Genomic DNA, 23,389 nt, shown 5'->3' with positions numbered 1-23,389 from the left:
CCATAGTGGAGTCGTCTGTTAAAAGGGCAGGGAGCGTATCAGGCAGCACAAATGTCTGCCTGACCACAGCTAAAAGGGGGCAGGCCAACAGAATGTGGGCCACTGTCAAAGCCGCCCCGCAGCGACATACAGGAGGGTCCTCCCGGCGCAGTAAATAACTGTGTGTTAGCCGGGAGTGGCCAATGCGGAGCCGACAAAGGACGACGGAGTCCCTGCGGTGGGCTCGCATGGATGACCGCCACACAGTCGTCGTCTCCTTAATGGCACGGAGTTTATTGGGTGTAATCCGATCGCGCCATTCAGCGTCCCAAAGCGCAAAAACTTTTCGGCGGAGGACTGCCCGCAAATCAGTCTCTGGGAGGCCAACATCCAGAGACGGTTTACACGTGGCCTCTTTCGCCAGGCGGTCAACATGTTCATTGCCCGGGATACCGACATGACCAGGGGTCCACACAAAGACCACAGAGCGGCCGCAACGCGCAAGAGTATGCAGGGACTCATGGATAGCCATCACCAGACGAGAACGAGGAAAACACTGGTCGAGAGCTCGTAAACCGCTCAGGGAATCGCTACAGATCACGAAGGACTCACCTGAGCAGGAGCGGATATACTCTAGGGCTCGAAAGATGGCGACTAGCTCAGCAGTGTAAACGCTGCAGCCAGCCGCCAAGGACCATTGTTCGGAATGGTCCCCTAGAGTTAGCGCATACCCGACACGACCAGCAACCATCGAACCGTCGGTGTAAACAATTCCAGAGCCCTGATACGTGGCAAGGATGGAATAAAAGCGGCGGCGGAAGGCCTCTGGAGGGACCGAGTCCTTCGAGCCCTGTGCCAAGTCGAGCCGAAGGCAAGGGCGAGGAACACACCACTGGGGTGTACGCAGAGGCGCCTGGAAAGGAGGTGGAACAGGGAAAAACCCAAGCCCGCAGAGAAGCTCCTTGACGCGTACGGCGATCGAACAACCCGACCGGGGCCGACGGTCCGGCAGATGGACGACCGACTGCGGGAACAGGACACGGGAATTTGGATGCCCGGGCAAACTAAAAACATGGGCAGCATAAGCAGCCAGTAATTGTTGGCGTCGTACCCGCAGTGGAGGTACACCTGCCTCCACTAGGACGCTGTCCACAGGGCTGGTGCGGAAAGCACCAGTGGCAAGGCGTATCCCACTGTGGAGAATTGGGTCCAGCACCCGTAACGCAGATGGGGATGCTGAGCCATAAGCCAGGCTCCCATAATCCAGACGGGACTGGATTAACGCCTGGTAGAGCCGCAACAGGGTAGAGCGGTCGGCGCCCCAGCGGGTGTGGCTCAAGCATCTCAGAGCGTTTAGATGCTGCCAACACGTCTGTTTCAGCTGCCGGATATGAGGCAGCCAAGTCAACCAGGCATCGAAAACCACCCCCAAAAACCTGTGGGTCTCCACCACAGCAAGGAGTTCGTCGGCAAGATAAAGCCGCGGCTCAGGATGGACTGTTCGGCGCCAGCAGAAATGCATAACGCGGGTCTTGGCTGCCGAAAACTGAAACCCATGCGCTACAGCCCAAGACTGCGCCTTACGGATAGCGCCCTGTAGCTGACGTTCAACAGCTGCAATGCCAGTAGAGCTGTAGTAAAGGCAGAAGTCGTCAGCATACAGGGAAGCGGAGACAGAATTTCCCACGGCCGCAGCAAGCCCGTTAATGGCTATTAAAAACAGACAGACACTTAAAACAGAGCCCTGTGGCACACCGTTCTCCTGGACGTGGGAGGAACTATACGAGGCCGCGACTTGCACGCGGAAGGTACGACACGACAGAAAATTGCGGATAAAAATCGGCAGAGGACCCCGAAGACCCCATCCATGAAGCGTAGAAAGAATGTGATGACGCCATGTCGTATCGTACGCCTTCCGCATGTCGAAAAAGACAGCGACCAGGTGCTGACAGCGGGCAAAAGCAGTACGGATGGCCGACTCCAGGCTCACCAGATTGTCGGTGGCGGAGCGGCCTTTACGGAACCCACCCTGAGACGGAGCCAGAAGGCCCCGAGACTCCAGTACCCAATGCAAGCGCCGGCTCACCATCCGTTCAAGCAACTTACAAAGAACGTTGGTGAGGCTAATGGGACGGTAGCTGTCCACCTCCAGAGGGCTCTGTCCAGGTTTCAAAACGGGGATGACAATGCCTTCCCGCCATTGCGACGGAAACTCCCCCTCGACCCAAAGACGGTTGTAAAGATCGAGAAGGCGCCGCTGGCAGTCCACTGAAAGGTGTTTCAGCATCTGACAGTGGATGCCATCTGGCCCAGGAGCGGTATCAGGGCAAGCAGCTAGGGCACTGCGAAATTCCCACTCACTGAATGGAGCATTGTAAGATTCCGGGTGGTTGGTGCGAAACGAAAGGCTCCGACGTTCCATCCGCTCTTTAATGGAGCGGAAGGCCTGGGGGTAATTCGCAGAAGCGGAACTCATAGCAAAATGCTCTGCTAAGCGATTTGCAATGACGTCGGAGTCAGTACAAACGGCTCCATTCAGTGAGAGCGCAGGGACGCTGGCAGGGGTCCGATAGCCGTAGACGCGTCGAATCTTGGCCCAGACCTGCGACGGAGTGACATGGAGGCCAATGGTGGACACATACCACTCCCAGCACTCCTTCTTGCCTTGGCGGATAAGGAGGCGGGCCCGCGCATGCAGCCGTTTGAAGGCGATAAGGTGGGCTAAGGAGGGATGTCGCTTGTGACGCTGGAGCGCCCGCCGGTGATCTTTAATCGCTTCAGCGATCGCAGGCGACCACCAAGGCACAGCCTTCCGCCGAGGGAACCCAGAAGAACGGGGAATGGCAGATTCGGCGGCAGTAACGATTCTGGTGGTGACCGATTGAACCACCGCATCAATGTCATCAGTAGAGAGAGGCTCAAAAGAGGCAGTGGAGGAGAACAAATCCCAGTCAGCCTTATTCAGAGCCCATCTGCTAGGGCTATGAGAAGAGTGACGCTGTGGTAGTGACAAAAAGAGCGGAAAGTGGTCACTACCACACAGGTCGTCATGCACACTCCATTGGACAGACGGTAAGAGGCTATGGTTACAGATGGAAAGGTCAATGGCGGAGTAGGTGCCATGCGCCACACTGAAGTGTGTGAAGGCACCATCATTTAACAGCGAGAGATCGAGCTGCGACAAGAAATGCTCAACGATGGCGCCTCGACCTGTGGCCACTGACCCACCCCACAGAGGGTTATGGGCGTTGAAGTCGCCCAATAGCAAGAAAGGTGGCGGCAATTGGGCGACCAGTGCAGCCAGGACATGCTGCGAGACATCACCATCCGGTGGAATGTAAAGACTGCAGACGGTAACAGCCTGTGGCGTCCACACGCGTACAGCGACAGCCTCTAAAGGCGTCTGGAGAGGGACAGACTCGCTGTGCAGAGTGTGAAGGACATATATGCAGACGCCACCAGACACCCTTTCATAAGCAGCCCGGTTCTTAAAATAACCCCGATAGCCACGGAGGGCGGGGGTTCGCATTGCTGGAAACCAAGTTTCCTGGAGAGCAATGCAGAAGAAAGGGCGAAGGCTGATAAGTTGGCGGAGCTCAGCTAGATGGTGGAAAAAACCGCCGCAGTTCCACTGGAGGATGATATTGTCCATGGCTGAGAAAGGCGTGAAAGGACTGGGAAGGCAATTTACGCCGCTTGTTCACTCACTGCCACCGATTCAGTACCCGTACGAGAGGCATCCATGGCGTCTGAGGGACCAGCGAGATCAAGGTCCTCAGCGGACGCTAGAATCTCGACTTCATCCTCAGACGCAGAGCGCGAAAGGTGCGGTGGGGTTGGTGCCACTGCAAGTTCTTTGGCATTAGAGGTCTTTTTCTTGGACTTCTCTCGCTGAACCTTGGGTTTCACCGGCCGGGAAGGCTTCACCGATTCAGTCTCCGGGACAGAGGAGGATCGTGAAGCCCTACGCCCGGCCGCTGGTGAGGACTTATGCCACTGGCGGCCGTCATCCTTCCCGCTGGTGGAACCCTGGGAAGGGAGGGTCCCAAGGGAACTCTTACGGGCGAGAGGAGCTGAAGAAGTTAGACGCTTCTCCGGATGAGAAGCGGGGACGGACGTCCCCGACGGGTGGGAGGAGGTTGCTCCTGAGGTAGGTGGTGCAGGAGCAACCGGTTGGGTAGAGCCCCCCACGGGCAAGGGGGCAGGAGGAGTCATACTGCTTATCGAGCTGGCTGGAAGTCTCGAAACTGATGGGGCTAGCACAGGTGTTGTAGCAGCTGCATAAGAAGATGTCATTCTCACAGGATGGAGTCTGTCATATTTCCTTTTGGCCTCAGTATAGGTCAGCCGGTCCAGGGTCTTATATTCCATGATTTTGCACTCTTTCTGAAAGACTTTGCCGTCAGGCGAGCAAGGTGAATGGTGCTCCCCGCAGTTGACGCAGATGGGAGGCGGGGCACATGGAGTATCGGAATGAGATGAGCGTCCGCAATCTCGACATGTGAGGCTGGAAGTGCAGCGGGAAGACATATGGCCGAACTTCCAGCACTTGAAGCACCGCATCGGGGGAGGGATATAGGGTTTGACGTCACATCGGTAGACCATCACCTTGACCTTTTCCGGTAACGTATCACCCTCGAAGGCCAAGATGAAGGCACCGGTAGCAACCTGATTGTCCGTCGGACCCCGATGAACGCGCCGGACGAAATGAACACCTCTACGTTCTAAGTTGGCGCGCAGCTCATCATCAGACTGCAAGAGGAGGTCCCTATGGAAAATAACACCCTGGACCATATTTAAACTCTTATGTGGTGTAATAGTAACATTAACATCCCCCAACTTGTCACAAGCAAGTAACCTGCGTGACTGGGCGGAGGATGCCGTTTGTATCAGTACTGACCCAGAGCGCATTTTAGACAAGCCCTCCACCTCCCCAAACTTGTCCTCTAAATGCTCGACGAAGAACTGAGGCTTTGTGGAGAGAAAAGACTCCCCATCAGCTCTCGTACAAACTAAGAATCGGGGCGAATAACTGTTACCTCCATCCTGAGACTTACGCTCTTCCCACGGCATGGCCAGAGAGGGGAACGTTTTCGGATCGTACTTCTGAGCATTAAATTGAGCCCGAGAACGCTTAGAGACTGCTGGCGGCTGGCCGCCAGCGAGAGATGATGTACCACGCTTCATTGCGGGTCATCCGCCCTGATGCCACCTACTCCGACCAAGGGCCCTCCCCACGGGCGCCACCCAGCCACAGCAAAGGCCACATGGCAGGATGGCCGTTGCCGGGAGTCCCGATACCCCAGGAGCATAGGCATCTACTCCTTGGCATACGTGGGGAGTTAACGGCGCAGGCATCAGTAGAGCGATCCCTGTGTTGTCAGGGGGCTACAACCAAGAGGGTAAATGGCGGCCCCACCACAACGGACTGGCTACCGTGCTGGATCTTAGGTGCAAAAATGTCCAAGGTCGTTGTCGCAGTTAAAAGAAACACTGCAGAGGGCAGCGTGGTAATCGCACCCAGGGACGTATTCTCGCCCAAGAGATCGAAAACGAGCGGGACACCATTGCAACGACGAGCAATCCGGCTAAAGGTCTAATTGCACGACGGATACAGTGCACCATGTAAGGCGCCCTTCCCCAATTGGCTCGCTCTTCGGATAAATTTAGAAAGATGGAGGTCAAACCCGAGAGGGGACCATCACATAAGGCCGAAACATGTGAGACTCCTTTTAGTCGCCTCTTACGACAGGCAGGAATACCGCGGGCCTATTCTAACCCCCGAACCCGCAGGGGGGGCCTTAAGTAGAGTTGACCACATGGCGGGCTATGACGGTGATCTCGCACACACATACAAAAGTCCAAGGCACACACTGCAGATTTGAAAGTACGCACATGCATCACTGCACTTTTCACATCCAAGAAATTCTTATATTCTGTGAGTATCAGTAATGGTTGTTTTGGTGAAAATAAAACCTGTGAATCCTACTGGAAGAACATATATTTTACTTGGAAGTGATGTGTACCAAACGAATGAAGCTTTTTCAAACTTAAAGTGATAAACAGAACCTATTACTTAATAGTAAGTTTTACAGTGGACTATTTACTTAAATCTTTATCATAACAATGTTTATATTTGAAAATATCAACATTAGTAGAGTTATATTCTGGCCTGTGATTTACAACAGCATAAATCTGGAAATGTTAAAACATGTACTTTTCAAAAAAAATTAAAATTTTAAATTTTGTTTTGAAAAGAATTTTCTTATATTAACCATATCTTGTTGTATACCATAGGAAAGAGTGTGAAAAATACTATAAAATGGTATTGATCCATGGTCTGTAGCTCAATTAGAAAAGCTTCTAATGCAACTCCAAAACCTGCCATTCCCTGTTTTTGGGCCCATTTATAATTTTACAGCTATGTAATTCAGGAATTGACTTGGCCCAGCAAAATTTCACATTTTTCTTTGTCTATACTAACAGTACACCTATGCCAAATTTCAAGAAAATATGAGATGGTGTGGTTTGGCGCCGTGTTAGTCTGACATGCAATAACCCTTTATGAGCTTTCACCTATCTTCATGCATCTGTCAGTTCTGTTTTTCCAATATCTCAGTGACACTACCCATGGGTCAAATACATTGAGCATTCAAGCTGCCCTCCTTTGTACACCCTCAGGCATTTAACCTGTAGTGAAGGTATCACTCACATACAAATTCTAACACAGGAATACTGTATTTTGTCTGATTTGGTGAGCACTAGCCTGAGACCACTGTGTTAACAGTAGTAGTAGTAGTAGTAGTAGTAGTAGTAATAATATAAACCTTTGTGGTGGAAGATTGCACTGTAACTCAGTTGGTGTCACAGCAGTGAATGATACAGGATTAGCACTGAGGTGGGAGGCATGCACCATGAAATACATGCCAGTGCACAATAAACATTTCTTGCATGTTCTACTCTCTAAAGAAAATACTTTATGTGGATTTACCATGTCAGCTGACAGTCAAAGATTGGTACTAGGAATCATGCAGTCAAGGTTACTGGTAACATGTTGTTGTTGTGGTCTTCAGTCCTGAGACTGGTTTGATGCAGCTCCCCATGCTACTCTATCCTGTGCAAGCTTCTTCATCTCCCAGTACCTACTGCAACCTACATCCTTTTGAATCTGCTTAGTGTATTCATCTCTTGGTCTCCCTCTACGATTTTTACCCTCCACGCTGCCCTCCAATACTAAATTGGTGATCCCTTGATGCCTCAGAACATGTCCTACCAACCGATCCCTTCTTCTGGTCAAGTTGTGCCACAAACTTCTCTTCTCCCCAATCCTATTCAATACTTCCTCATTAGTTATGTGATCTACCCATCTAATCTTCAGCATTCTTCTGTAGCACCACATTTCGAAAGCTTCTATTCTCTTCTTGTCCAAACTATTTATCGTCCATGTTTCACTTCTTTACATGGCTACACTCCATACGAATACTTTCAGAAATGACTTCCTGACACTTAAATCAATACTGGATGTTAACAAATTTCTCTTCTTCAGAAACGCTTTCCTTGCCATTGCCAGCCTACATTTTATATCCTCTCTACTTCGACCATCATCAGTTATTTTGCTCCCCAAATAGCAAAACTCCTTTACTACTTTAAGTGCCTCATTTCCTAATCTAATTCCCTCAGCATCACCCGACTTAAATAGACTACATTCCATTATCCTTGTTTTGCTTTTGTTGATGTTCATCTTATATCCTCCCTTCAAGACACTGTCCATTCCATTCAACTGCTCTTCCAAGTCCTTTGCTGTCTCTGACAGAATTACAATGTCATCGGCGAACCTCAAAGTTTTTACTTCTTCTCCATGAATTTTAATACCTACTCCGAATTTTTCTTTTGTTTCCTTTACTGCTTGCTCAATATACAGATTGAACAACATCGGGGAGAGGCTACAACCCAGTCTTACTCCCTTCCCAACCACTGCTTCCCTTTCATGTCCCTCGACTCGTTATAACTGCCATCTGGTTTCTGTACAAATTGTAAATAGCCTTTCGCTCCCTGTATTTTACCCCTGCCACCTTTAGAACATGTGGTAACATGTGGACTCCCAAATTCAGCCATGAATCAAGCTGCTTTAATTTTTTGTAAGGATCTGTCGCTACTTGGCATTTGCAAGCTGATATTCCTTGCCCAGTTTTATCAGCCAGTATTATGACAGCACAATGTAGACTATGACAGGTATCCCACAGACATATTAACTGAATAGAGGCATGTTGTAACAGTTGGGTAGTGGTAGTGGTGGTAAGTTCCTATGGGACCAAACTGCTGAGTTCATCAGTCCCTAGGCTTACACTCTACTTAATCTAACTTCTAACTTACACTAAGAACAACACACACACACACACACACACACACACACACACACACACACGCCCAAGGGAGGACCCAAACCTCCAACAGGGAGGGGGGGTTGGGTTGTTTGGGGGAAGAGACCAAACAGCGAGGTCATCGGTCTCATCGGATTAGGGAAGGACGGGGAAGGAAGTCGGCCGTGCCCTTTCAAAGGAACCATCCCGGCATTTGCCTGGAGCGATTTAGGGAAATCACGGAAAACCTAAATCAGGATGGCCGGACGCGGGATTGAACCGTCGTCCTCCCGAATGCGAGTCCAGTGTGCTAACCACTGCGCCACCTCGCTCGGTGTCCAACAGGGAGGGGGGAAGCTGTTGGGAGTAGGGGGGGGGGGGGGGGATAGCGAGCTGCGTGAACTGTGGCAAGGCACCTCAGACCGCATGGCTATCCCGTGCGAAATAACAGTTGGGAGTAGAGAAGTTACAGTATCAGCGAAATATATGATAAACAATATTGTACTACTGTCTGAGGGAGGCCTTGTAATATTTTCCATAGGAGCACCATCTTGTCTCCCAATCGGATGTATGTCCATCACGTATGAGGCAATATATAAATTCATGCTGCCATATCTGAAATTCTAGAAGTTCACAGCTTATGTACGAGTATAGGAATGTGTACAATATAACATCCAAATGACAAGGAAGCTTTTCCAGATGAATGTGGTCAAAGTGTTAGCTGTCAACTCTGCGTAATTACTATAAGTCTTTCCTTCCTTTTCTGAAGCTGATTCGAGTGCTGGGCATCCAGCAGCTATTTCTGATATGTTTTCAAAAAACATTTCAAGAGCTTTGCTGAAGCAGTAGCTTAAAAAATTAGACAGTATCATACTTCAGTATGGAAACAATGATTTGCGTCATCCACATCACTGGCAGAATTTCATGCCCTACATTTCACCGACGATCTGATGATGATTGGTCCTAATGACAAACAGGTGAGCATCGAGTAACAGATTTTGTCAATTGTGAGCTGGTGTTACACGTTTGTTTGATTGCCAGCTTATGTCCCTTTATAGTATGAAGGCTCTCAATGCTGGAGGTAAACCATTTCTTTGATGAGAACTGTTCACTTTGTTCCTAGTACTGTGCTCTTCTCATACACCAACTCAAGCTAGGATGTTCTTTAAGAAAATTTACTATGTACCAATGGACAAAGACGAAGTGAGAAGGGAAAGAGCTTAATGCCATTCAATCCATTACTTTTGACATTTAAATGATAGCAACTTTATAACAATTAAAAACTGTGCTGATGCTAATACAAACCATGCTGAATAGTTCTCAAATTGATGAAGGAAGCTGCACAAAAAGGAAATCCTAGGAGCGAAACTAACCTACTATCTTGAATAAATATATCTTATATTTTCACTTTCTTCCTCTGAAGAATTAAATAGTGCTTCATGTAATACTGGTAAAAACTGAAATAAAGTGAAATTTCTCCACCCAGATGCTCCACTCGTTGCATATGAGAAACTTCATGCTGTCTAGATCTATCAGTGGCATGTATCTTTATAAACTTGCACTACTTAGATATAATAACATTAAAATAATTGGTGCAAAATGCTCCTTCAAATATCTTTGATTTTTCACTGAACTCATGTTCTTCCCTTCATCTGGCACACAATCATAGCAAAAAAAGAGATAACCACAAGCTTTACTTTGGGACATCGCACATGCGAATCTCTTTGCCAACTTCATTTTGCACTTAGCACTCAAAACTTTTCATAGGTACACCCTAATAAACAATAAATTGATTATTATAAAACAAACTGCAAATATGTTTTGTAACTTACAACAGTACTGATTTTTTTGTTCTTTAAAGTCGCTCTCATTAGACACATAAATTCAGTAGGTTCTGGAAGAGGCTTCTTTCCTTTTGCTGGATGTGGTTTCGTGCGGCCATCATCTGAAAAGATTAAAGTTTTGTTATTAAGGACATAAATGAATCTTTTCCTTCATTTGTGTTTTTTCATAATATTTGAAATTTTCCCCAGTAGCCTGCATGTCCAAGAGAAGGAACACCAACAACAAAGACAGGTGAAAGCTTGAGATAATGTTAAGAAATGCCAGGTAAAGGAAAAAAAAAAAAGTGTGGCAGTATCTAATACGGAGCAAACAATGAATGACTTTACATAGGGACATATAAGGACAGCTTATAAAGCTCAAAATAATGACTTACAAAATTTTAAAGATCACTCATAATAAAATCCTGACTATACTCTCGCACTGCACTTTAATATTCTGAAACTCGAAGTCATTTTTAAGTTTCTGTGTAGCTTTGAGGTCTAACCATGTATTTCACAACAGTTTCCTGTGAACATAAACCTTTGAAGAGCTGGCTGGAGCACAGTGGATGTATTTATCTCATACCAATGGCGAGCATTTGTCACTCAACTGACAAACTGCCATCACTTTCAGTCTCTAATGAGGTAACATCACATTCTTGTTCACTTTCACAGCTGCTAAATTCACCATCAAACTTATAATCACTATAGCCATCTTTTTTCGACAACTATGCCTAAACACAATGCAGGAGTGTACTTGAAAGCATGTGTTTTGATGTCGAGTATCCAAAGCTGCACACACTAAAGACAATATCTAGTGGATTCCATCTCAACCAAAACATGACAGCTAGACTACAATTGTAGTAACAGATCCTTCCTAGCGGCCAATTACTTAACTATCAGTGCTGAAATGGATATAAGTAGGGTTTTACTTTTCTTGAAGATCTGTTCTCAAGTCACCTGAGCATACCCAGGGTTTTAAGTTTCTGTCAAAATAAAAAATAATGAGAACTTGGGTTTTATGGTATGGGGTTAATATATTTAGTAATACTGTAAGACTACAGCAACAACTGTGTTAGCACACTCTTGGTTGAGCATACTGTGTTGTCCAAGTTCATTGCACAACAATTGAAGAACAAATCCTAGTGCATGAACTGCAATACAACAAGCCTTAAATTTCACTGAATATAAGTAATCGGAGATAAGCTACACTAACAGATATTTCAACTGCAAGTTCAAGTAGACCAGTTGATATGTAAGCTAGTAAGGTAGAGATGAGTTAATTTATATTACCGGATTCGGCTGCAGTCAGTAACAGAAAATTTTACGCTTAAACTTTGAGAAAAGCTAGTTCAACAGTAATTACTACTACTAGGTATAAACAATTTACTGACTTGTATTTCATACACTACTTATTACTGCATCATCATCAATCAAGTATGTACTCTCTCTTTATTAGATAATGAAAGATGCTCCGCTGAAGCATAGCATAATGATGTTAACAACTACGATGGAACTTCCCAGTACAAAAGGCATCTGTACAGGGCATCTATACAAGGTATTTAAAAGGCATCTATACGGTCCACTGTCCCATATTTTCAACCACATATTCTCTCACTGATGCACTGTACAGGGCCATTATAAATAATTCACTCATTTTCAAACTTCTGTATTTTCCAATGTATTACATGTATAAATGTGAGTAATGCAGGAATTGAATGGGAAACTCGCTGAGTCTGCATTCTGCCCACTATTGCCATTAGCGTGCAGTGCCTTGACAAAATGCTGACAAAGTAACAAAAGAGTTTTTGTGCTGGAAGATATTTACCTGTTATAATAGTGCAGCGTGCATTCAGAAGTAATTATGGAAAAGAACCACTATGTATACAGAGTATTGTGGGTTAGTATCAACAATTTAGGGGAACTGATTGTATCTGCAAACAGAAAAGTACCAGTTGATCAAGTGTGCCAGATGCAAATGTGGAGTTAGTCAGGTAAAGCTTCATACATAGTCCAAAAAAATCAATGTTCCACACAAATGACGAACTTGGCAAATGGCAGCAAACAATTAATGGGGAAGATTTTATGGTGGTGGTTTCATTTCAAACCATAGCGTCTCCAACCCATGCAACAATTAAAACGAGGAGATTATGCCCAACATCATCAATTTCACTTCACTATGCAGTAAGGAATTGAGGATTAACATTTTGCCTCCAAGCTGACATTCAGTGACAAAGTAACCCTCAACTTATATGAAAAAGTTAATCACCACAATTTCAAAGTGTGAGGCACTGAAATTCTCTTGAAACTAAGGTGCACAAATGAAATTTGCCAAAGGTTACTGTTTTCTGTGCAATTTCAAAGACAAAGCTGTTTGGGTTGCTTGCTGTATTGGCTGTGACAGGTACCTCTTACCTTGACATACTGCAGTAGTGTTTGTTTTCACAACTGACTGCTGATTCTGAGAATTTCATCTTCCAACAAGACAGGGCACCCTCCCACTGGAGCACTGATGTTTGTCCCTACCTTAACAATGAACTCTTGGATCATTAGATTGGGCATAGTGATGAAAATCATATGATTGTTCCCTTGACCCCTCCCCCAGGTTGTCTGGCGTAACACCTTGTGACTTTTTCTTTTGGGTGTACATTAAGAACCATGTTTATGTACCTCCACTGCCAAGAACACTGGAACAGCTCAGAGAACACATCAATGCTGCTGTGATGACCATCTTCAAGTTGTTACATAAAATGTGGAACAAATTTGGCTACTGCTTGGACATGTGCTGTGTGACCAAAGTGCACTTGCAACACCTTTGTAGAGTGCAAAATGCAAACCTGGTAAGTTTACAGTTCTATTCCTGCATTACACTTGTACACATAATACTTTGGAAAGTACAGAACTGTGGAAATGAATGAATAACTTACAGTAGCCTCACAGTCACTACCAACACACCAGAACAGAAGGAAAATATTCAACTCTCCACAACGTGTTTTTGTTGTAATACATTCAGTATTGAATACATATACTTGGCTAACACCTTAAATTAGGCTATTATCATCATCATCATCATCATCATCATTTTTTAGTCCAGCTGCTCAGATGTGGTTTATAAGTGATCTGCACTTGTGTCCATCCATGTACCATTCTTCTCTCAGGACTGTATCCCAGCTGACTCCTCATTAAGATGAATTCAAAAACAGGATTTGAATGAAGCACTGAACAACCAAGAGTGTCACATTCATTTATATTACTTCTATGCTGCATGGCTCAAAAATAAATCTGGGATACAAGATGACCCTACATTAAATACACAATTTGCTGCACTTAACTATTCCATAAACATACTGGAGTTCTTTGGTAGCTAGAATGGACAGATATCCTCAAAAAGAAAGGGGACAGAGCACTAACGCCGATCAAAAGGAGGGAAAAGAAGGCAGTCGTCATATTTAAGTAACCATTGAGTTATTCACTTGAACTGTTTATGGAAACTACTGCAAGTACAAATGAAAAATAGTTAGACTGGGATTCAAATCTCCTCCCACTCATAAGTCAATCCAGTATCCTAACAACAGTGATGTATTTCTCAGTTTTAATACTAAACAATGGAAAACCTGGGCTGGAAAAATGACAATATTATGAAAAGCATAGATTCCTATTCACCATTTAGAGGAGACACTGAATGACCTACAGGCACAACAAAAAGACTGCTGTACAGATGAGCTTCCAGCCAAAAGACCTTCTACAGTAGAAAACACACATTCATACAAACACAACTCACACACGTGACCACTGTCTATGGCCACTGGCACTGGCCTCAGTAACCAGATACAGTGGTCGTCGTGCCCATCTGCAATTCATCTCCTCCATATGGCGGTGTATAAGAAAGAAGCAGATACCATGCACCCCAGTCCATGTGCACTGTAAGGGCAGGAGTAACAATTCATAAAGGCTCGTCAGTAAGACATATAACAGAAACTGACAGCCATCTGACACAGTAAAAACATTCCAAACACAGACACCAGCTGAACTATGCCATTGGTAACACATCTTTTTCACTGTACAATCTATCTTTTTCATAATTTTGCCAGTTTTAGTGCTGAAATAAACTTTTACTTTCTTCTGAATCAAAATCTTCTAACACTGTTTTACCCAAATCACAAATAACTTCTTTACATATATGTAATTTAATACTGAAGGATGAATTGCAAACAATAAACACGAATTAGTATGACAATCACCACTGTAGACATCATCAAATGCCAGGTTCAATGACTGTTCACAATGAGTTGGTCTTACCAGAATCAATGACCAATGTTGACATCCTCATAGTAGTCTGCATTGAAACAGTCAGTTAATGCATGTATTGGGGCCAAATTTAAAATCTACAGATTCAAAGCTCAACCTGGGGTGCAGAGTATCAGGAGTAATTTTATGGTAATCAACCCACAAAAAATAGTATTTTGCAGCAGTTTTAAAATTAAAGGACTATAATGCAGTATTTACAGTTTATTATAAAACTAGATGTTACCTGCAGCTGCACTCACATGCCAGTAAAATGAAATGAAATGTGCGTGTGGCTTTATTGCCCAGGAGAGGCAATTCAGAATGTTCGGCCAGTAAGTCTTTATATTTGACGGCAATTTGTGCATCATTGGTGACAAAATGATAATCATGATATCTCTCTCTCTCTCTCTCTCTCTCTCTCACACACACACACACACACACACACACACACACACACACACACACAGAGCGTTTGGCTTCCTAGCTCGAATGAAATGATGTAGGCCTACAGACGAAGTTGACTTTTCGAGAAGCTGAACTCACTTCGAACTGCCAAAACTCAATTAACCATTCTTTTAAAAGTTTTGGCGATTCAGGAATTGTAGTGTCACACATCTGACCAAGTTATTCTCAGAATTTAATGCAAAGGAGGAAGGGATATTACACATAAATGTTAACTTAGTTCATGTCAGCTCTCCACTATAAAATTCAGCTAAATAAGGCCACACAAAGCCTTTTATGGTGATAAGAGAGCCAAGAGCACCATATTAAAACAAATACACTTTTACATTAAATTTTTTTGATGTGGGTCCTTAGGCTGCAGCTTACAAAGCCTGCTTATAAATGGGGCCCTGGAATATGCAGTGCAGTAATATCCTTGATGAAAACAAACATCATTCCATGGGCACTTTCCAGAAGAATAAAGCATGTTAGTACACATTCTGTAATGTTGTATTAAATGTTTTATTCTGAAAACACACATTGGGATACAATTCCATTTCTTTTAGGATGCATCCACAACAAGATGCCTTATTCTCTGTTCAGCCTGTGTATAGGCTCCACTTTTCCAGCAGTGCAAATACACATGCACATTTGTGCATGCTTACATTGTCAGAAATGGGAAGCACTCGCCGAAGCTCATTACTTTCCATCTTTAGTGAGAATCACTCATGCTGTTTAACAGGTGCTATGCACTCATAATCAGGTGGTGCCTATGTGTTCTGTTATGTAAGATGTTTTTGTTGTGCAACCAGGAGATTTATGTGCAATTATGTTTGCTGACTCCAAAGTAAGTCCACTGAAATTTCTACCCAACTACAGACAAAGTGACAGCCTACAGAAACCCATCTCTGAAGATTATTTTGACAAAAATTTGAGATGGGGTGTCCCGAGTTCAAAGTATGGGACTGATTGGCTAAAGTGCACTTAATGCGTATCAGGCTCTTCCCATGCACATTCATCATCTTCAAATCCATCCAGCATGCCAGGTAGGATGTTTACAAACAATTTCCCTGCATTTTGCTCTATCTTGAATACTTTCTGTCTTGATATTGTTTCCCACTTTTCTACTCTGTTCTTTGGATCTTCCTTAATCTGATCCAGCCATCTTTTTCTGGGTCATTTGATAAATCCCAGGGTAGCAAAAAACAAGGAGGATCCTACAAATTCATGAAAAAAATGAAAGTTGCAGGTTAATGTTCAGGCTCCAATGACTTATTAAAACAATATCTGGAAAAGATTGCACAGGTGGAGCTCTTCAACAAACTACTAGTAAATGGAATGAAGAACATTTGTGGTGCAAATACAAATCTGGAAACAACAATTGCTGGAGTGGATTCTGAGTTCTATGGCATTCCTGCAATTGTCCAATATGAGGGATTTAATCTGTAATATCTCAAAACAAGTTGTGTGAATACTGTGAGTACACAGCAAAATAAATATTATGCTACAAATGCCAACACATATTCACATAATCACTAAGAACCTTGATAAAGCAAATCACTGATTTATGAATAATCAGATAAATACTTTTGTTCTGAAACATGAAATGAGTTGTTCAAACTGATATATGAACCACAGTTTGGTAGATAATCAAGAGTTATTGCCAGGCTTATCTCTGCATAAATTACATTGAGCCAACAAGGCCTTTGTCAGAAAAAATAACAACATATACACGTGCGCACATCAACACCTGAAGTGTGCATGAGTTGCATTTGCGCACGCACTCATGTGCCCCCCCCCCCCCCCCCAATTGCCAACAAAGGTCTTTTTGACTGACAGCTCACTTTCTGACAGCCTTTTTGTTGTGCCTATCTGAGATTCAGCATGGTGAGCAGCAACTATGCTTATCATAATACTGTTATACATATAAATCTAAAGTCATGACGGTGTAAGAGAATCCCAAACAGTTGCAGAGGGCTGGGTGCACTATGCTGCAGATCAGATTTCAGAGGGATATGACATAACACACTAGCCACAAACGAAAAATGGGAAATAATTGCACACACCTCAACTAACATCAATGAATTTCTCAAAGTAGCTCCTGATGTGCTTATTGTTTGTGTGTAATGCGATGGAAACAAAAATACACAAAATTAAACACTAATGGAAAGAGGTGATATGCACAAAACTACACAGGATAAAAATATGGCCACTACAGCCACTTCGTCACAAATAAACACGTCAGGTGGAAAGAAAACATATGTAAACACATAACCATGTTCTATGTTACATAGCTACTCACAAAGCAAATATATTAACACTCGTGCTTCTCCAAGACAAGAAAAAACACTACGCAAAATGTTGTAAAAAGAAACAACACTGTTATAACCTACCACTAAACTTCAGCTGCAACCTCTTGAAAACAACTTAGTTTATTATACGCAAGTGGAAAATACATGAGCGGTATAAAAAAAATAAAAAGCGGGCTACAGAAGTGGAGATGGGGTCTTAAAAAAATCATTCAAACATAGAGTACAAGAAAAAGGAGCCTTGAGGAATAATCTACGCGATACAATACTAACAAAGACACGCTTATACTAACATCGACATTTTGACACGTGAGAGATATGAGTGGAGGAGAAAAATCTAGTTGCTCGACATAATAATAAAAAAACTTCACATGTTACGGGTTTCCAATTAGAATCCGAAAACTTACACCTCTTCATAACCATAACCACAGCCCCACTGTTTCGCGCGCGCTGGAACATTCGCGTGAGCTCCGTCAGAAACTGCAAAGGAACGAATATATGGGAACAAAATCTTTCAAAACCAATACTAACAAATTACATACAAAACATTTATATTTGCTTCTTACAACTTCATTCTCAAGCAACACCATATTGCATATCAAAACTTGCCACTTCCCGCATCAAAGTTCCAAGTGCAACACATTTACCAGAGGGCAGAGAGTCCACACCAAATCGTCTACCATCAGTAACCCTACCTGGAACACTGTTGCCACACCTGGCAAACAGTTGAACAACAGCCCATTTAGTGTATTTGTTTACAAACGGAATGAGAGCCGGATGAGGTATTATGTGGTATAAGTAACGTTACTACAACACTGTATCGATGTTTACTTATGTTGTATTTTCTGTTAATGTAAACTCCGAAGTAACTAGTTAACGGTACAATTGTTACATTTTCTTGTTCATTGTTTGCTGTAGATTGTTATTTTATTGTGGACAAATTTTCATTTCGCGTTGTATCCACATTTACATTCTCCAGAATCGATGTTACTTTTGCTTTCTGTACTTTGCTGACAAACTGAAACCAGTTTCAGGGTACTACGACATTTTAGACTATATACATTTGTGTATCACCCTTGGCCTTTTTCCCAGATATTCCGAACACACAGCCCTTGTCAGGGACATAATTTTTGAAGATAGCATTCCACTTGAAGAATCACCTGTCGTGTCTCAGTCTATACTGCCCGTTCCTTTATGTAAATGAACGCATTTCGAATTCTTTCAAGAGCCAGCCCTTTTCAGCGGCACTATATTTGATGATCCAAATCTATACTGTCCTTTATTAATGTAAATAAAATCGTTTTCATTATCTTCCAATCTTAATTTCAACACACATAAATAAAGTGCCATGCATTATATAATGCTTTGGAACTGCCTCCATTGCCTCTATGTTAGTGCTTCTGTTAACACTTCGAAGTAATTCAAAAACAGTAACTGATTTGAATGTTTTTTGTTTTTAATTAGCAATGGAAAAGAAACAACAAAGTAGAGTATCTACCGTTAGCGAAACATGGAATTTCAGAATTTGTGTAATATTTGCTGAATCCAGACATTTTGTTTTCACTTTGTAATTTAAAAAATTGGTAGGCTAAGAATAAATGCAGCTAATCAAACAAAAAGGCCACAGTATGAACGACAGTTATGAAAGAGCACTACATATAAATTACGATTAATGATAAAAGTATAATATAACTCAAATAAAGCTATATAATAAAATTGTGCCCATCAGTAAAAAGGTTAGATAAACTTGGAGTTCCTTCTCAAAGTACGTTCAAGATACTTGTACATGAAGAAACCAGTTAATTAATTTCCAAGCAGAAGGCTGCATGGTTAAGTCTCCCCAAAAAAGTTGTTATTAACTTCTTTGGCAAGAACCAGTTACAGATGCTACAATCATACGTTGTAGATAAGTTAAATGATTGGTTTATCCAGTTATGACCTTTGTCTTAAAAATTTGGTAACTGGTGTATTCAATGATGATAATTCTTCAGACATTCAAATTGTAATGATGAGAGTATCTTATTGTTGCAGAAGTATTTAATCAGTCAAGTGTTAGAGAGGCTAGAAAGGTAAATTTCCATCATCACAGTGGTTTTATTCCTGTGAAGGTCTGAGTTGATAAAGCTTTATGAGGTAAAATAAAGACTTCTCTATGAGCTTAAAACGCTGGTAATTGATCACCTTAGCCTAAAAGTTACTAGAATCAGTAACAATATGACTTAATATTTCCTAATTGTTCATGCAGTTAACCTACATCAGAAAATTACCAGGTTATTAATTCTCCAAGAAGTAATAACCTATATTGTAATATTAAAAAGTTTGAAGTATGGTGTTGTTGAAAATGCTCTATGCCCTTGCCCATAGGTTTTCATTAGTCTTAAGTTTTCCCCAGCAGTGTTTGGTTAACACTTATTGTAGGTCTGCTGTGAAATGAGGGACATACTACTCATGATCCAACTCACTCCTTCTAGTCCATCCCTAAGCCACTCCCACTGCCTGTCAGAGGCTGGGCCACCTGTGAAAGAGACAGTGTCGTATGCCAACTCGGGTGCTCACACTCCACAGTTTTTATGTTGGTGTGACTACCAGCTAGCTGCCCACAAAGATGGATGGCTACCACCAAACGGTCGCCAAGAACACAGGTGACCACCTGGTATCACAACATGCAGCTGAGCACGACATGCTGAATTTCAGTGGCTGCTTCACACCTCAGGACACCTGGATCCTTCCCTCCGCCACTAGCCTCTCTGTGCTATGCAGATGGCAGTTATCCTTAGTACATAACCTTTCCTCCTGTAAGAGTCCTGGTCTCAGTCTCATGTAACCTTCTCTCTCCACACACTTCACCCAACAGTTTTCCATTCCCCTGTCCTGCCACCCCTTCCCAGCTCACATCACATGCAGTGTATGCTGCTCCCCACCAGCTCTGGCAGCTGTGAATGACCTGCTTCTCACTGTTCTGCCTCGATGCTGTGAATGACATGACATGGATTCTACAATAGAACAAAAGAATTGGAGAGTCATCATAATCCATGAATCACTCAACCAAGTCAGTACTTGGAGATCGATTTGAGCTGCATTCAAGGTATGCTGTGGTGTCCCAGACATGTTTAACAGGATTGGCTTGGACACACACACACACACACACACACACACACACACACACACACACACACACATATTCTAGTGTCCATGGAGTGTTGCTCAAAACTGACACAATTTAAGAGTGATGAAGTGGTCAGTTTTCTTGCATAAGGAATAGGTTGCCTGCATGTAGCTTTAGATCAACAAACAGCTGCACGTGATTGGACAGTAGCTTCCATTATTATTTGCAAGTGGGTAAAGAGGTGCTCCATTTGATCCTGTATGTGGACATCATCCACATGAGAATATCTTTGCCACCTACATGATCTGTGCTCTGTTGGGAAACAGGGCACGTAACTTCACATGAATTTTTAAAATGCTCATACCCTAACACCATTGTGTATCATGATGTATCACTTTATCAAACAGATCAGGCTACCTCTTCTCATGCTTTGGATAGTGAATGGCAGTGCTGTGTTTACATGCTAATCTCTCATCCTGTGACATGCAGTGAGTAGATGTACAGGTTTAGAGTGGTACTTTCGGTACTCCATTATGAGCTGGTGGTTGAGAGTGGAAAGCCTCATACCAGTATTAAATTGGCATATGGAATGTTTCACATTGGCCCATTTATCTGCTGTCAGAATCTCTTATAGAAACCTCCATTGCCTATGGCAGATGATTCTGTTGGTGGTACCAAGCACCACGGCACAGTGGACGCAATTCAAAAGGGTGGCAACTCAAATTCCCAACCAGCTACCCGGATATAGATTTTCCAGGGCTTCCCTAAACCACGTAAGGCACATAACTAGGGTGACTTATTTGAAAAGGCCATGACCATGTTCCTTCTCCATTCTTCTTAAATCTGAGTTTGTTTTCCATCTCTAATGACTGTGTCATCAACAGGATGTTAAACTCTTATCTCCCCTCATCCCACAGTAGTAGTTGTTCTGAACTAAGATAGACATACACCTGGTACACCCTTCAAGACAGTGGCAAATGGAAAGCCTAGTGTCTCCACTGCTTGTTTGAGATGGAGTTACCCATATGTTGGACTCCACAAATTGGCCTGCAACAAAATTAGCTGATATCTATCATACCCTGCTCCCACATACTATGCCAATGTCCACTAAAAGGTTTGACAACATTCCACTCATGTTACACCTCAAACTATTATATGTATTTAACAAAAAGTATTGTAGTGATTGCCCTAGAAACAGTCTACAATTAATTTCCCTTTAGGAGCCAGGAGAGGTGGTTTTATCCATATTAAAAACCATTAGTGTTATTTAACATATTTTTGTCATTCAGAATTTTAGATACTCCATAGAACCAGTTTCTTATTTATCTCTCATTAACATACAACAGATTTTTGGGACAAAACTTGATCTCTCTTAACAATGGCATGATATCACTTTCCAGGTAGATTCTTTGCGCTATAGCCTTAGAACCTCACAAATCTGCCTTTCCAATAAGTTTTTGGGTAGATATGTAGCTATATTTTCCTTAGTAACTCGAAACCCCATGTTGGGACAGTACAGAACTAAGCCCATCAGCTCTACATCTATACTCTGCAAACGACCATGAGGTGAATGGCAGGCAGTTTGTTCCATTGTATCATTTATTAGAGTTTCTTCCTGTTCCATTCACGTATGGAGCAAAGGAAGAATTATTGATTGAATGCCTGTGTGTGTGTGCGGTAATTATTTTAATCTTTTTTCCATGGTCCCTATGTGAGTGATATGTAGGGGATTGTAGTATATTCTTAGAGTCACCATTTAAAGCCCGTTCTTGAGACTTTATTAATAGACTTTCTTGAAATAGTGTATGTCTGTTTCAAAGAGTCTTCCAGTTCAGTTCCCTCAGTATCTCTCTGACACTCTCCCAAAGGTTAAACAAACCTGTGACCATTTGTGCTGCTCTTCTCTGTATACATTCCATATACCTTGTTAGCCCTCCTCCCCCTCCCCCTCCCCCCCCCCCCCCAGTCACACACGAACCATGGACCTATGGACCTTACCGTTGGTGGGGAGGCTTGCTTGCCTCAGCAATACAGATAGCCATACTGTAGGTGCAACCATAACAGAGGGCTGTCTGTTGAGAGACCAGACAAACATGTGGTTCCTGAAGAGGGACAGCAGCTTTTTCAGTAGTTGCAGGGGCAACAGTCTGGGTGATTGACTAATCTGGCCTTGTAACAACAACCAAAACGGCCTTTCTGTGCTGGTACTGCGAATGGCTGGAAGCAAGGGGAAACTACAGCTGTAATTTTTCCTGAGGGCCTGCAGCTTTACTGTATGGTTAAATGATGATGGCATGCTCATGGGTAAAATATTCTGAAGGTAAAATAGACCCCCATTCGGATCTCCGGGCGGGGACTACTCAAGAGGATGTCGTTATCAGGAGAAAAAAAACTGGCGTTCTACGAATCGGAGTGTGGAATGTCAGATCCCTTAATCGGGCAGGTAGGTAAGAAAATTTAAAAAGGGAAATGGATAGGTTAAAGTTAGATATAGTGGGAATTTGTGAAGTTCGGTGGCAAGAGGAACAAGACTTCTGGTCAGCTGAATACAGGGTTATAAATACTAAATCAAATAAGGGTGATGCAGGAATAGGTTTAATAATGCATTAAAAAAATATGAATGCAGATGAGCTACTATGAAGAGCATAGTGAATGCATTATTGTAGCCAAGATAGACACGAAGCCCACACCTACAACAGTAACACATATTTTGTGCCAACTAGCTCCACAGATGATGAAGATACTGAAGAAATGTATGATGTGATGAAAGAAATTATTCAGATTGTTAAGGGAGACGAAAATTTAATAGTCATGGGGGACTGGAATTCGATAGTAGGAAAAGGAAGAGAAGGAAAAGTACTAGGTGAATTTGGACTGGGTGTAAGTAATGAAAGAGGAAGCTGCCTTGTAGAATTTTTCACAGAGCCTAACTTAATCATAGCTAACACTTGGTTTAACAATCATGACAGAAGGTTGTATACGTGGCAGAGGCCTGGAGAAACTAGAAGGTTTCAGATACACTGTGTGTTCAAAAGTATCTGGACACCCCCAAAAACATACGTTTTTCATATTAGGTGCATTGTG

At 43.2% G+C, this 23,389-nt stretch overlaps 1 protein-coding gene across 1 annotated transcript in view; it reads right to left on the bottom strand.

Moving 5' to 3' along the window:
* LOC126466546 (signal recognition particle 14 kDa protein) overlaps positions 1-17,912 on the bottom strand; it is a 52,247-nt gene extending 34,335 nt beyond the window's left edge. The window contains exons 1-3 of the mRNA XM_050096394.1: positions 17,766-17,912; positions 17,607-17,679; positions 10,172-10,284 (exon numbers count right to left, since the gene is read on the bottom strand). Coding sequence (XP_049952351.1) covers positions 10,172-10,284; positions 17,607-17,679; positions 17,766-17,789 — 210 coding nt within the window. The 5' untranslated portion in view covers positions 17,790-17,912. The remainder of the gene's footprint in view (positions 1-10,171; positions 10,285-17,606; positions 17,680-17,765) is intronic.
* Positions 17,913-23,389: the final 5,477 nt, after the last annotated feature.

This window comes from Schistocerca serialis, chromosome 1, assembly GCF_023864345.2.
Source record: "Schistocerca serialis cubense isolate TAMUIC-IGC-003099 chromosome 1, iqSchSeri2.2, whole genome shotgun sequence".
NCBI classification, from domain to species: Eukaryota; Metazoa; Arthropoda; class Insecta; order Orthoptera; family Acrididae; genus Schistocerca; species Schistocerca serialis.
Note: the sequence above shows the minus strand (reverse complement) of the source record. Positions and strands in the feature narration are given on the sequence as shown.